At 39.6% G+C, this 15,406-nt stretch overlaps 1 protein-coding gene across 1 annotated transcript in view; it reads left to right on the forward strand.

The window, feature by feature from the left end:
• The window catches only part of LOC125151220 (uncharacterized), a 63,229-nt gene that overhangs the window by 33,902 nt on the left and 13,921 nt on the right, over window positions 1-15,406 (forward strand). Inside the window, exon 3 of the mRNA XM_047831847.1 lies at window positions 6,563-6,747. Within this exon, the coding sequence (XP_047687803.1) occupies window positions 6,563-6,747 (185 nt within the window). The remainder of the gene's footprint in view (window positions 1-6,562; window positions 6,748-15,406) is intronic.

The raw sequence follows: 15,406 nt of genomic DNA on the forward strand, positions 1-15,406 counted from the left end.
AATCTGTTTTGAATAATATTAGTGAAAATAAATCCACAGATGGATAAATTCCAACAAAATTTTGAATTACGAAGAAAAACGTAATTTCACAAAAGATCATGTTGATAGTAACCAAAACCTCAATAAGATGCCTGAAAAGAAATAAAAATCCTCAAGAAGATGCATATCGCCAACCCGTTCTTACTAGGAGTTGTCAAGTGTCACAAAGGACCACATTTCCACTTGTTCTTTTTGGATTATACAGATTAGTTATCGCATTTCAGCACAACAGCCAATTCTCGATTTCCTTTCAACGATATAGACTTGACATTGGGTCCATGACAAATCTCTCGCCAACAATTCTGAGCTGATAACCAGTTAGATTAGCTGATGGCTGACCTCCAGATAATAGCTCTTCATTTCAGTTTTATTTTATTTGGATTTGGTTTTCATACATCAAAACATCATGGATCCAAAGTTTCCCTTGTGGGTCATAGGTCACAAGATCCAGGATGCAATGGTGGGATTTTCCTCAGACTGTTGCGAATTAGCTGGAGACCACATGTTTAAGTGAAATAAAAACCAGGAAGGACAGGAATTTCTATTTAGCTTCAGGCAGTGAAGCACTGGATACTATATGTACTAGCCTCTATAAGAGAGCTATAATTTGAAATACAGCCCAGTCTGGGTAATGACTCTGTGAAGTTCCCTTCTATCTGAGAGAAACAGAGTTCAGCCATTTGCATTGTTTTAGTAGGAGAAAGGAAGGAGGCAATTAGATCATCCAAAAATCTATAAGTAAAATTCATCATTAAAGTAGGAGAGATATGTTATGTACACACTGTATAATAAAAGGTAGGGCAAGAGGAAATTACAGAATAAAAAATACTACTAAACTTTGCTGAAGTTTGAATTATACCAATTATGATGAAACTCCATTGGCCATTAATAGCCATCTAAATGTGTAGTTTTCACAAGGGAAGTGTCAGCACTTGAAGGTATTTTGCAAAAGTGCTAGCTGTAGACTTCTCCATTATGAAGTTTGATGCTGACAGGTGAGAAACAGTGCAGTAGCTTAAGTGAATACTGGAGTAAAAATTTTAGAAAAAAATCAGGACTAAACAAACGTTTAGCAGATGTACAGCTAGAGAATTCTTAGGAAAGAAAAGGTTTAAATAGTGAAAAGAGTTCGAATGTAATGGAACAAGGCACCATACGATTAGTAAAAGCATAGAACTTGATCGAAAGAACAAAAGAAAGAAGAATATTTATTTTAAGGTAGACACAAAGGAAGAGAAGATGAAAAAAGATACAGAAAATGTTGAGAATAGAAGAGCTGAAGAATATTCCGTCAAACTGGCCACAAACCTCTTGCCTTTTGTTAACATTGAATATTAATCCATACGCTGAAATTGAAGAGATATGGATTAGATAGCAACTTAAAGATATGAAAAAGGTTTTAAATCATCACAGAATAAGTTGTCAACTAGGGATGAAAAATGAGCAATTTATGACCTACCTGAAACTCCATAGGATTTATCTTCCTTGTATCAAATTAATGTGATTTCATTACATTATCCCTGGCAAACCACAAGAGGAGGAGGAGGAGAGGGTACACTGTAGAGGCTGCCTGTAGATATGGGTTATGGGATCAATAAGGCAATAGCAGGGGAATATGTGAAGAAAGATCTTATGGACACTAAAAGGAGTACTTTTATGACATGATAGGCCTCGTGATTCCAACTTATAAAGGAGGTCCACAGAACTAGAAGGAAGGGGACATTCATGAAGACCTCAAGAGACTGGAAAGTGTACTGGAAGCAGCAGAGACAGTCAGTAGCCACCAAATACCCCAGGGCTCTGTGCATCTCTCAGCCTCCACTGCGGCCTATCTGGGACCAGGTGACAAGCTCAATTCAATGGACTTTAAGCAGAAATGAAGTGCATCTCGTACAGGACAAGTCAGTGGAAAAAAATCAAAGTGTCTCCTCCACCCTACTCTACCAGTATTAGACCTTGAAAGCCATGTATTGAGCAAGATGACAATGGCACAAGGTAGAAGGAGCCTAGACCCCAGATGGAGGCCCTGATGACCCATACTGGATCTGTGTGAATGAGAAATGAGCTTCTGTTGTGTTATGCCACTGAGATTTAATTACTCTGAAGATAAACAGAATTCCCAGCATGAGTGACGGGATAGAAAAAATGAATGGAAAGGGGTCATGCTCAAAGAGGGGATTTACACATTCTGAGAGCTTTTAAATGGGGCAGTTCTGATCATGATGAGATCTAAGATGTGGCCACACTTGGGGATAGTTCATGGAGTGAAAAAACAGAGATCACTGGACCTATAGACATAAAAGAACAGTTAGCTCAGAATGGTATTAAGGCAACAAGGATGATTTTAATGATTATGAATAAGAGGAAGACGGGCCTGAAGTTACAAAGGAAGGTAAGAAAGATACAGTCTTCAAGGTTGGAAGGATGCAGTATTAACAGTGGCAGAATCCTCAAAAAAGAGAGAGAGAGAGAGAGAGAGAGGACACTTGTCTGGAAGCTGCCTTGGAGCCTACATCCCCAAATCCCTACTCCTGCCCAGGGAATTCAAGGTGTAAGAGGATGGGATGGGACAGTAAAGGAAGAGATAGAAGCATTAGTAGTCTTGGAAGCTTTTCAGCATTCGGATGTATACCAAAGATCTATGTCCCTACTCTATACAGACCATGACCTAGATGGGTCATGGGCGACTCAGCAAGAGCAGTGAGTTAATCTCCATGCCCAGGAAAGGCCTGCACTGCTTTGAAAATTCACTACACTAACTGGCTCCCCTCCAGGGACTCATCTTTGCTTTTCTAGACAAAACTACTTAGGATACTAAACTGTATTCTCATGTCTATTTCTAGAGAAGGCCTTTTTACCCATCTTGTTGCAGCCCTAATTGCCTGAACTACCTGGCCATGTTTTGTGAATGTTTTAATTTTTTTTAACAAGTTAGCAGCAAAAATCATAACAAAACAAAACAAAGAAAGAGAGAAAGAAAGAAAGAAAGAAAGAAAGAAAGAAAACACTCTCAAATAGCATACATAGTAACATATTCCTACATTTTTCTCCTCAGTCAGAAACCTATTCCTACATTGGGAAGGTCCCATTCACCCTAATGCAATTTACTCAGTGAATAAACAAAGAAGAGAACAGGCAGGACTAAATGTTTAAAACAAAGATTCTTACCCTGAGGTCTGTAAACCATTTAAAATTGGCTCAGGGCTCTGTGAATTGGTACTCCCCCACTCCACCTCTCAGTCAGAACTCCTATAGCCCTCATCTGAAAGTTAAAGGGGCCCACCGGTCTAAAAATAGTTAAAAATAACCTGTCCCTTTTTGGAGCATAGGTGACAATCACTAAAAAAAAAAAAAAAAAAAAAAAAATAGTTGAATAAAGACACCTAAGATGTAGTTGATGATCAATTTTCCAATTTCCCAAAGTAAACATAATTAATTCATTAATAATAAAGTAAGAAGCCATACAGAGTTGGGTTGATATTTTTCCTTGAGGACATAGCCAGCCCACTGCCATACTTCAGTCTCCCCAGATATATTCTTTGATGCCTAGGTACCTGCTTTCTTGTTCTGGAATATCTTTCTCCATTCTAGTCATCTCTCTGGTTATCCCCCCTAACTGAGGGAATTTTGGTAGCATTAAGGATAAATCTTATAAACCCCGACAAAATAAAAATACCACAGACCACAAAAACAGGGAGGCAGCAAAACAGTGGGAGAAAGTGTAAGGACGTTAATCTCATATTACATAGCACTACATGGATTGATTAAGTTCAAAAAAAATTTTAAAGATGTACAGATTTTAATTCTGGAATGTTTTTATGATCATTTTTTTCTTATAGCAGTGGTTCACAATTTTGTCTGCCTATTAGAATCACCTGAGAGCTTTAAGAAACACTAATGCTTGAGTCCCATCCCTTGAGATTGATATAATTGCTCTTAGATATAGAGTTTGAAAGCCTTCTCAGCTGATCCCAGGATGTAGTCAAGGTTGAAAACTTCTGCCTTAGAGGAGTGCTCTGAGAACTCATCTCACTGGTGTTTATGAAACATTTATCTGTAGCCTGGAAATTCATTTAGCTTTACTTCAATGTCTCTACGATTAAATTCCAGGAAAATTAAAGGTAATTCGTGGATGCCTCCTACATAGTAAAATTACTGCTTTCTCTGTATCTATATATTATCCGTCCAACTATCTGTGTGTAAGTAGAGAGTGTCGTCAAGAGCATACGTGAAACAGTTAATACTGGATTTGGGAAAATCGATTTTTGTCTGTTTTGACTCCTCTTTTTGTTTGGAATTGTGTCATAAACATGACTCACAATTTTTAAAATAATGAAATAATTACTCATAGGAATAAATTGTTTAAATAAAGCTTAATAAAATTAAAAGCAGTCAGGCAAATAAGAATGTCACATTAAAACTGGAGATTCCATACCTATTTCTAGTTCATAGGACAGCTGATTTAATTCTTAAAAGTGGAAATGGAAATCCGGGCCTGTCAGGACTTATTTTATGGCTATGGGCATGTCTGTCTCTGTTAACCTTCCACTGGAGGGTGAGGGTGAGAGGACAAACATTAAGTTTAATCTGCCAGAGAATGAATAATGTTAACTTTCACGTATACGGACAGAATATCTCGGAGTACTAATTAAAACAATAACAAAAATAGGGTTTCATAATCGCTACAAGATGATCTGGAGAAGATGTGTCATCTGACTAGAGAAAGAAGGTTGTCACTGTCTAGTTAATGTTCAAGTTTGTTCTTGAAATAACGGATTTGTCTCCACTCCCCTTTCCCCAAGTTTAAATTTGTTGTACTCTTCTGGAAAGAAAAATAAATCCATCTCCCAGCACTGACCTATATAAATCAAAGTCAAATATACATACATACATATACCCACACATATTTACATATCCATGTATATTTACATACCCATATATATTTATTTACATTATGCCCAAGCAAATATATGGAATTGCGAATAAAGAGAATATCCAGAGATATATGAGGGATACTGGTTCAAAGATGGCATACAGTGGAGAAATTATTTAACAGGCTAAAATTCAGGAGTTTTAACTTCAGTTCTATTGACATTTTGAGCCAAATAATTTTTTGCTGTAGAGACTGTCCTGTGCATTGTAGGATATTAAGCAGCATTCCAGGCTTTAACCCACTAAATGCCAGCAGTAACCACCCCCACCCCCAAGCATACAGTTGTGACAACCAAAAAAATGTCACAGATATCTACAGATGTCCCTGGGGAGCAAAACTGCTCTCTACTGAGAACTTTTTGGCTAAATTCTAATATGAAAACTCTTAAAAGATACAGGATGGTTACTAGGGAGTTGGAAAGAAAGGGAAAACTTAAGACAGACTTTGCAGAATCAAAGTACAGCTTGTGATGGGGTACCTGGCTGGCTCAGTGGGTGAAGCATGCAACTCTTGATCTTGGGGCTATGAGTTCGAGCCCCACATTGGGGGTAGAGATTAAATTCTTTTTTAATTAAAAAAAAAGAAAACACAAAGTACAGCTTGTGAGAAATTGAAGAAATTTTATTTTTTTCTCACCTTTCATGTTCTGTCTCTTGTGATAAAGCTACCAGCACCCTATGTGTAGGTATCATTGTTTACATTTTTAAATATTTTCCACAGGGCCAGTCATGTGGTCTATGATGAATAAGTATATACTGACTAAATATTTAGACCAAAAAACGGTCAAAGGTTCTACCCAGCAAATTCTCTGAGAAACCAGTTCTCTAGACATCCAGGAGAGGAAACTCTTGAGATTTTACTCTCTATTTCCTCTCAGGGAAGAGAATTTGCTACGACTTAGATTCTGAAGGATTAATTGGGCCTGGACTTCTAGCTCTCTAGTCACTGTTGTAATTCTCCCTCTTCCTCTGGCACAAATGATGTAGAAGAGCTGCCGGAACCTCCTTACCGCTCACTTGAGACTGGCCCATCCAGCCTATGTTCTATTTCTGCCCCCCCATGCTTTCTGCAGTGAAGGGATTCGAGTTTGAGCTTAGAAAGATCAAAGATATCCCTTAAATCACATTCCACAATCCAGTTCAGTAGAATATCATGAGCCAGAATTCAGACATGAGCCGAGCCACAGGTGAAGTAGTGTTTTTCCAGTCGCTGGTGTCCTTCACATACACCCATATATTAGAAAACTTGTGGCTGTGGTTTAGGATGGAATTCTGGTATACCTAAGACCCTTACCAAAATGCCACGCTAATACCATCGTTAAGAACCCCAGAGTTTCTGTTTAACCCCTAACACATGGCAAGGGTGAGTGACCATTTTTTAAACACTAGGTTAAGACTATATTGGCATATTTACTAAAACAAACAAGACAAAATACAACACAACACAATTATGTCATGGTGAATGTGGTACCATGAATGCAAACTTCGAATACATTAGATTCTTTTTATAAGAAATCACATCATTTTCACAGAAAGGAGGCCAAGAAGCTCCATTTGGCATACTGTCATACATCCCTCTTTGTGGGATCAGTTCTTGGGCCAAAGAGCTCCCCCTGGAGTCAGAGTTCATGCAGCTTGACTTTGGTAGACAAAGCAAGCCAGATTCAAGACTAAACCTGCTCACAGTCTTTGTCAACAGTAATTTGGGCGATGATGGGGACCAGGCACTTCCACACAGGCAGTCAGCATTACCCACACTGGTGAGAAGAGAAAGGGGTAAGCATGCCTGTGGGTAGCGGAGGATGTCCTCCAACTGGTGGCGGACAGACGCGAAGTAGAGGGCCGACAGGGAGTCTGATCTTTCTCCCAGTTCCCTCTCAACCTTTACTCCCACTCTTTGCTTTCTTTTGCTTCTTTTCCACAAAGGCTAACATCAACTTCTGGCTTATCAGGACCTCTTCTCACCTTTATTCTCTCCATTCCTTATTGCATGAAGGCTATGACCACGGACACTGCCAAATGTCAAAGGAAACTACAAATATGTAGGAATGTTAACCCCTGGCAAACCAATTCAGCTGAAACTTGTAATTATCTCTTTGTCAGTCCTCAAAAATTGTTTCTAGTTTATCACATTTTCTTTATTCATAATTTATTGCTATCAGTTTCAGGATGTGATTTTTTTTTTTTTTTGCTTCTTTTTGTTCTGCTGGACTGCCAATCAGATGGAAATGCAACTTAATACTGTACAATGTTCTGTCTAATTAAAACAATAGGGTTCACACATTTCCTCCTTGCATAAGTAAATTAAAGGGAGTATGATGCTTTTAACTGCCCACACTGGATTTTTTTTAAGCCTTTTATTAATTAAAGCATGTAAATTGTATACAATCAAGGCTGAGAGACCTGATCTTGCCAAGAAGATGTATCTGTGCCATTTGACTCTGGGAATTTAAACTAAAGATTCTCTCCAAACCCATGACTGAGGTTATAGGAACAGAAATAAAAAGAACGCTAAAAGTGAGGCCAAACTAGCAATTATATATCTGAACAAGGAAAGCTGAAAACTTGCAGAGTCACTTCTTGGGTTGTCTTTCTTTCCATCATCTGCCCCTATTAAGGCTTGCATGATTTCCCAATTTCAGTCAAGTTAAATGTAAGTTGACACTGTCTTGATTACATGAGGGAGAAAGACATACACACATACAGAAATGAGAAGAGAAGAGAAGAGAAGAGAAGAGAAGAGAAGAGAAGAAAATGTAGTATGTTATGGTGAAATCACCTAGGATTTTCCCTAATTCCTGAAAAGAAAGCATTTTTCAGAAAAAAATTTGAATGAATACCTCATGTCCTCATCAACAGAAAACTCTGCCTTTAAGGAAGAAGGCTCAGTAGAAAAGACAAATACTGTGGTCCAACAAATGACATACAGATCTGCAGGGTAACTGAAGCTCCTGAGGTTTGCAGTTTTTCAAACAAAAAAGGAGTAGTTTCTGATTCCTCTGGAATTTAAGGTAGCTTTATGGGTTTCATTTTCCTCCCTTTGAATATCTTCTCTTTTTTCTGAAGTTACTGTGTGCCCTTGGCCCAGACGTTAGGAGACAGTTAACATCTGATGTGACAGGACTATTGCAAATACAACTCCTCAACTGGAGAAAAATGGAGGGTTGATGGCTAATGTAAACCACTGATTTTTAAGGGGAAGGAAAGGATTGGAGATCTGTGCATCAACAGCGGCATCTCAGTGGCTATCCTGTAGAGAGCTAAATGGCCAGAATACACGTTTAAAAGCTGAGTCTCCTTTTAATATGTTGGATGCTTCCAGTGTTAAAACACCCATTTCTCCCAACACTATGTGCATACTTTGTGCCTGAACATATGTCATAAAACATATACAAAACACCCAGGATTCAGTGCCCCACATGGATGAGATGGTCTGATATGATACAGAGCCCATGTGTTGCTGTGTTAAATCAAGAAATCATCTTGAGGGGCGCCTGGGTGGCGCAGTCGGTTAAGCGTCCGACTTCAGCCAGGTCACGATCTCGCGGTCCGTGAGTTCGAGCCCCACGTCAGGCTCTGGGCTGATGGCTCGGAGCCTGGAGCCTGTTTCTGATTCTGTGTCTCCCTCTCTCTCTGCCCCTCCCCCGTTCATGCTCTGTCTCTCTCTGTCCCAAAAATAAATAAAAAACGTTGAAAAAAAATTTAAAAAAAAAAAAAAAGAAATCATCTTGAGAACTATCAAGCTCTGTGAGTGACCAAAGTAAATGGAAGCCTGTGTTTTTGTCTCCCAGTGTCTTATTTTCTATCTTTGTGGTTCCTTTATAATAAACATGGTAAATAAGAAAATGACCTACTCATTTATCTGAAGAAAGTTACAAGGAAAGAGAGACTTGAGAGCGTTGACTTGCAAATGCACATGAGTCCACGACAGAAGGCAGAGGTCTGATGTGCTCAGTATGCTGTTGTTCCCTTTTCCCTAATGGAAATTTCCACACCATCAGAAATACATGATACCTCAGGATAACAGTCCTCATCTTGCATTTTAGCGTAGTTGCTAATTGAAAATAATCATTCACGGACACTGAGGCTGGTTATGTGGAATAGAAGCAGGCAATGGCCAAGGATACTTAGCAAAACCCTTGACCTGGACTTGTTTCTGAAATCCAGATAGGCATTGTTGATCTCCTTCACCCAACTGTCAGAGCTGGTTAAGCAGTTTGTGTACGATTGCTGCCTTTCAGTCTGGTGTGAGCTTGAAATTGCATGGGCAATTGGGACAGGACAATGGGTGTAAATCAGTAAAGATCAAGGTCAGATAAGAAACCATAAGCAGGAACTGGGACCTCATGGGGACAGACTGCAACCCAGGTCAGTTCTTACTGCATCTGACCTCGGTGCTGAGGTTGTCCCTCATTCGTTACAGAGCCATTCGTTACAGAGCTAAACACATAATCCTGGTCTAGGAGTTGGAGAAGCTGAAGGAGGATCCAGGAGAAGGTCCAGTGGTTTCAGGTCTCTCTGTTGCTTCACACCAGTAAGTCAGCAAGTCAGCAACAACATATGTGAACTACAAAAGGCTGCTGCTTCCTTTCCACCCTCCAAATGTTCTAAGAATCTCCCTTGTGGTCCACCCCAACTGGAGACATACAAGAAAGCAGGGTTGCCAGGTAAAAATAGATACACAGTTAAATTCAAACCTCAGATAAACAACAGACTCTTCTGGTAGAAGAATATCTCAAATATTGCATGTGTGTGACATGTTCATATTGAACATATATATGTATATATGCACACATTAAATATATACATATATATGTACATATTAAATATATACATATATATATTCATTGTTTATATAAAATTCAAATATAAGTGAGTGCCTTGTATTCTTATTTGTTTAACCTGGCTACCCTAAAAGAAAGGGAATTCTGGGAAGTGTAGTTCAACCTAGCCAAGCTGACACATTACAAACCCATTACATCATGAATTAGGAAATTTATAAACTGAGATTATATTGGCCACAGGTGCTCTCAACTCTGGATCATTTAGCTCTGCCAAGAATACAAGGTAGAGTACAATAAAACATGGTCTGTCTAGGTCTCTTTTCAAAGCAGATATAGATACCAGTCACAGTAAACAAAAGTCACATGTCCAGCAAAAGTTCTCATATTTCTGAAAGCTTTCCCCTTAAAAGACTGATCCTCACCCAGGGAACACACAATTACCAGAGAAGCTTTTTCAAAAGTATAGATGTCTGGGCCTGACCCCCTAAGACCTAATCAATGAGAATCAACAGGGATGACGATAAAGCCTGTGTTGTTACTGTTGTTACTTTTCGAAGACTACAATAGGTTGTCTCAGTGTGCACTCTTTATTAAGAACCCCGGCCTTAGAGGAATAACTAAAAGTGAATACATGTTGTGATCTTAATAGTTCATATGAGGTTGCTACATTACATGTTTTCCCCAAGCCCCACAGAAAATTCCTGATAATACCAACATTACATATAACTGATCAGACATTTAAAATGTCCTATCTGGGACACCTGGGTGGCTCAGTCAGTTAAACATCCAATTCTTGATTTCAGCTCAGGTCATGATCTCACAGTTCATGGGATTGAGCCCCACGTCAGGCACTCTGCTGACAGCACAGAGCCTGCTTGGGATTCTCTCTTTCCCTCTCTATAAACATTTTTTTTAACAGTTCTTTAAAAAAAATTAAAAAATAAAATATCCTACCTGTGCACTGTGCCTCCGGTTGGTGTTGAGTTTGGGTTAGTGGGTGATGTGTCTAATCATATACTGCTTACACTCTGGCACAATAGGCATATCTCTGCCATCACCTTTATCAGTTTGTTACTATAGCTCTTGACCTGGTTCTCTCTCTTCCTTCATGGCTCCTTAAAGCTGGAAGCCATGCTGGACTCTTTTCTGCATCTGACAGTACACAGAAGTCATGTGACACACCAAAAGTGCTCATTATATATCAGATGAATCAAAAATGTATGCCCATTCCTCCCTTGCTCCTTATTTTGGCCTTCTGTTAGTCTTTATTCAGAAATCAGAAAACAATATTGAGTGCTTATTATAAACCTGGCTCTGTTGTAAATTCTTTGTATTACTAACTGAATCTCTAAAACGTTTATATGAGATACGTAGCTGAGAAAATAGATACAAAGACTACACAGTGCTGACTCTTCATCACATGGTTGATAGTGAAAGATTCAAGACTGAGTCCAGATGACTTCTCTGAACTTCCAGGCTGAAGTGGTTCCCTGGAGAGCCCCATACAGGACAGTACTGCATTAGGTCACATTCTTAAGACTTCATTAAGAGAAAATCTGTTAGATTAAAACCAAAACCATTATTACATTCAACTTTCTACCCATGAATGCACACTATTCCCCCAGCAAAGGATCCCCTCTGTAGTGGAAGAAGGAAAAAGGTCTAAAATTCACATCTCGTAGAGTGAGGCATAAATCACATAATTGGCTCTTGTATCCAAATGCATCGATGTGCAGAAACATGAGTCATTAGAGATCACATGGTCACAGGGAAGCAGATCTGGAATTAGGACCCATCAGTTCTAATTTGCAAGCCGACTGCTTGTCACCCTTCACTCACATCCTTCACTGAGGATTGGCAACCCCTCCATGTATGATGCCTCGGTCACAGTTCAGCTTAAGAACAGACAAGGCAGAGCACCACACCACCTCAAAAAGAGCATCCTCCCTCAAGATGCCTTTCCCTTCTTCCCTGAAGTGACTCTCTCTTGGCTTTCTAGTTTAAAACCCACAGTCTCGGAGGGTAAGGACACAAGTGCCCCAACCATTAGACTGAACAAGACTGATACAGAGAGGACATTTCCAGGAATAGGATGCAGGAGGCCCCCACACCTCTGCCTGTAAAGAGAGAAATGGGCGGCCATACTCCTCCTTTGGGTAAACCAGAAGAGCAGCTTCTGGAATCCTCCTCAGGAACATCAACATGGTGTCCGTGGCCTGACACATATAATCAGGGAACTTCACAAGACGGGGACTTTGGGCCATCGCAGAGCCCAGGAATCAAGACATATTCGGAGGTTGTGCCTTTGACTTTCTTCACTAACTGCTATCCCCTCCTTTTATTCAAAAAAGTAATAGCCACACAAAGACAAGTTCAGAGACGGGAACTGCTAAATAGAATACATAGACATAAAAGCCAAACAGTGAGATGGGATAGGGAAAGAGGCTGTTTAAGGAGATAAACAGAAGGACTCATGATGCCCTGCCATAAATAAATTAAAGAACATTAAACACATACATCCCTTTTAAAGAGCTACAATGAGAAGAGTACATGCACTTTTTTCAGTGTTATTCAGCCACGTTGGAAAACAAAACTCTGAAATTAATGCCAAGATAACAGAGATGGGAGTAGAACTTCCCCCTCTGATAATTATCTTGCTATCTGTCCATCTTAGGTCAATAAACATGGTATGACTGACAGGTTAAAATGTTTAGGTTAGTCTGAGCTCATATAAACTTTCTAGGACGGGAGAATGTTAGAAAACAAATACATAATCTTCCTCCATCTTCCTACTTTCAAATCTTCTTCCCACCTGCCCTCCCGTCTGTTGGGGGCGTATGTCCACAGCACACTTCAGTCATTACAAGGGTTATCACCAAGCTGATGGGCACAAGTCAGGGTGAGAGCTAACAAATTATTGCTTTCTCTTAAATAAAGGGAGAGGACATGCTCAGGAAAACCTAATTGGCTTCCATGTACAGGAAGAAAAAATAAGTGAATTCAAATAACTATCACTGTTACTCCTTTGAACACTCTTATAAATTCTGGGTCTCCCAGATGTCTTAACCCTTTGTTGTAGAGAATCAGGGTAATGGATAAGGAGATCATTTAGAGGAGCCCAGACCTGCCACTTAATTCACAGTGGGAAGAGGAAAGAATCACTAGTCAAAAAGAACAGACTCTATCTGGAAGGTCACAGGAAGGCAGAAGGGAAAAAGCTTTAGGGAGTTTTTTTTTTTTTTTTTTTGGAAATGTGAGAAGGAATTGGTGGGGAGAGAGTATCTGTGAGGTAAGAATGGAACATTTTAGAAAATCCTGGTGTGTGCAGTAAGTGGAATAAAAATATACCTATTTTTTATAGATATCAGTAAAGTCAAAAATGTCTTTCCAATGAACGTCAGTTTTGGACTGGTGTTTATTTGAATGGGGCACTGTGTGGAAACAGAACAGGAGGCACACAGATTTGTGTGGATTACAGATATTTAATGGTCTGCTTCAAATGTCACTTTCCTTATCATGTGCGTCCCCCTTCCCCCCAATGACACCCTTTTGTGAGGAAAAAAATTCACTGTGCGGATGATTACAAAGTAGACTGCATGAAGACTCCAATAGCAAATAATTTAAAATCCCAAGGGTCATATGACTGAAAACTGCTGGCATAGCAGGTAGAAAACTCGGGTCTTAGAATATACAGCTACTATAAAATGTGAGGCAACACACATTTATTCATTAATTAAATAGATTTCATATGCCTTCTATTCACCTGGCTCTCCGCTGTGAAATGTGATTACAGCAGTAAACAAAAGAGACAAAAGTTCTTATTTGTGGAGCTAACTTTCTAGTGGAGAGAGACAGGCCATCCATGCACAAATAACTACATTATACAGAATGTCATTTGGGAATAAGTGGTATAAAAAATACAGTAAATCACCTAAGGGGCTTAGGAACTTTCAAGGATAGGGATGGTGCTCATAATTTAAATAGGACAGTCAAGACTTCATTAATTTTAAGGAGTTGAGGGCATGAGCCATGTATCTGGACAGAAAACATTTTAGGCAGGAAGTAAGTGCAAAGACCCTGAGGCAGGAGCATTCTCAAGGAACCAATCATTTATAGAGTATCTCATAATATTCAGAGTCTTATTTCTTCATGTAGTCCCAAATGAGATAACAATAGCAACTTCATAGAACTTTTGTGAAATAATTACAAATAATCTATGAAAAGCACCTGGGTTTTTAGTAACTAATTAATATGAGTAATGAAGTAACATTCTTCTTGCCATAGTGCTGATTTTCCAAGAGACGTGTGCTGCCTTCTTTTTTTAAATTTTTTTTCAATGTTTATTTATTTTTGGGACAGAGAGAGACAGAGCATGAATGGGGGAGGGGCAGAGAGAGAGGGAGACACAGAATCGGAAACAGGCTCCAGGCTCTGAGCCATCAGCCCAGAGCCTGACGCGGGGCTCGAACTCACGGACCGAGAGACCGTGACCTGAGCTGAAGTCAGACGCTTAACCGACTGCGACGTGTGCTGCCTTCTAAAGTCAGATCACAGGAGAACAGGCTATAGGGTAGTCTAGCCTAGTGGCAAAAAGTAATGGATCCAAATTTAAATTCCAATTCCATTATTCACAAGATGCATAAACTTGGGTAAATTCTCAGTACCTCTAGGTCTCTGATTCATAATTTATAAAACTGACACAATAATACCTGTTCTTCGGTGTTGACATGAGGGTTAAATAAAACACTAAAAATAATGAAAAACAGTAATAATAGCTAACATGTATACAGTGCTCACCACGCACAAGGCACAGTGTAAAGCTGTTTCCTTGCATCCGTTCATTCCATCCTCATTAACACTGGAAAACCCGTTTTACAGACAAAGACACTAAGGTCTAGCTAAAGTGCCCATGGGTCCATAAGTAGTAAACTGTGGAGTGAGGATGTGAATCCAACAGTCTAAAGACAGAGCCTGAGTTGCTGGCTGGCATATTCTAAATTCCCTCATGCTACGCCTAGCACCTAATTAATGCTCAGTAAATGGCAGAGGTGCCTGGTGGCTCAATCACCTAAGCATCAACACTTGATTGCAGTTCAGATCGTGCTCTCATGGTTTGTGAGATCGAGCCCCACATTGGGCTCGGCGCTGACAGCGTGAACCTGCTTGGGATTCACTGTCCCCCTCTCTCTGTCCCTCCCCAGCTCATGCATTTGTGCTTTCTCTCTCAAAATAAATAAATGATTTTAAAAATCAAATGGCAGATGTTACTGTTGTTTATGATGGTATTACCACCATCATCATCATTATTATGCCATTTAGAAGAAGCAACTAACTCCATTGGAAGGAGACCAAGCACAAATTTAAAATAATATTGCTGGCAGGGTTAGAGACCAATACACCAGCAATAAACAACAAAAAGATGTGCCATCTAGACCCCCACTTTGCATTAGTTAAAGGAATGAATCACAGATGTATCAGGGGCTAAAAACCAGGGAAGACACACAGCTTTACTCTAGTCCCAGGTATTCTAAAACTGACAATACCAGATCTTGGAAAAATGCACTGGGGTTTTTCTTTTTCAATGTGGCTAAAGTCTTGTTTTTCTCAACACACCCAACAGACATGTATGCAGAGTACTGTCAGTGCCCCAG

This window comes from Prionailurus viverrinus, chromosome E1 (assembly GCF_022837055.1).
Source record: "Prionailurus viverrinus isolate Anna chromosome E1, UM_Priviv_1.0, whole genome shotgun sequence".
Taxonomy (NCBI): domain Eukaryota; kingdom Metazoa; phylum Chordata; class Mammalia; order Carnivora; family Felidae; genus Prionailurus; species Prionailurus viverrinus.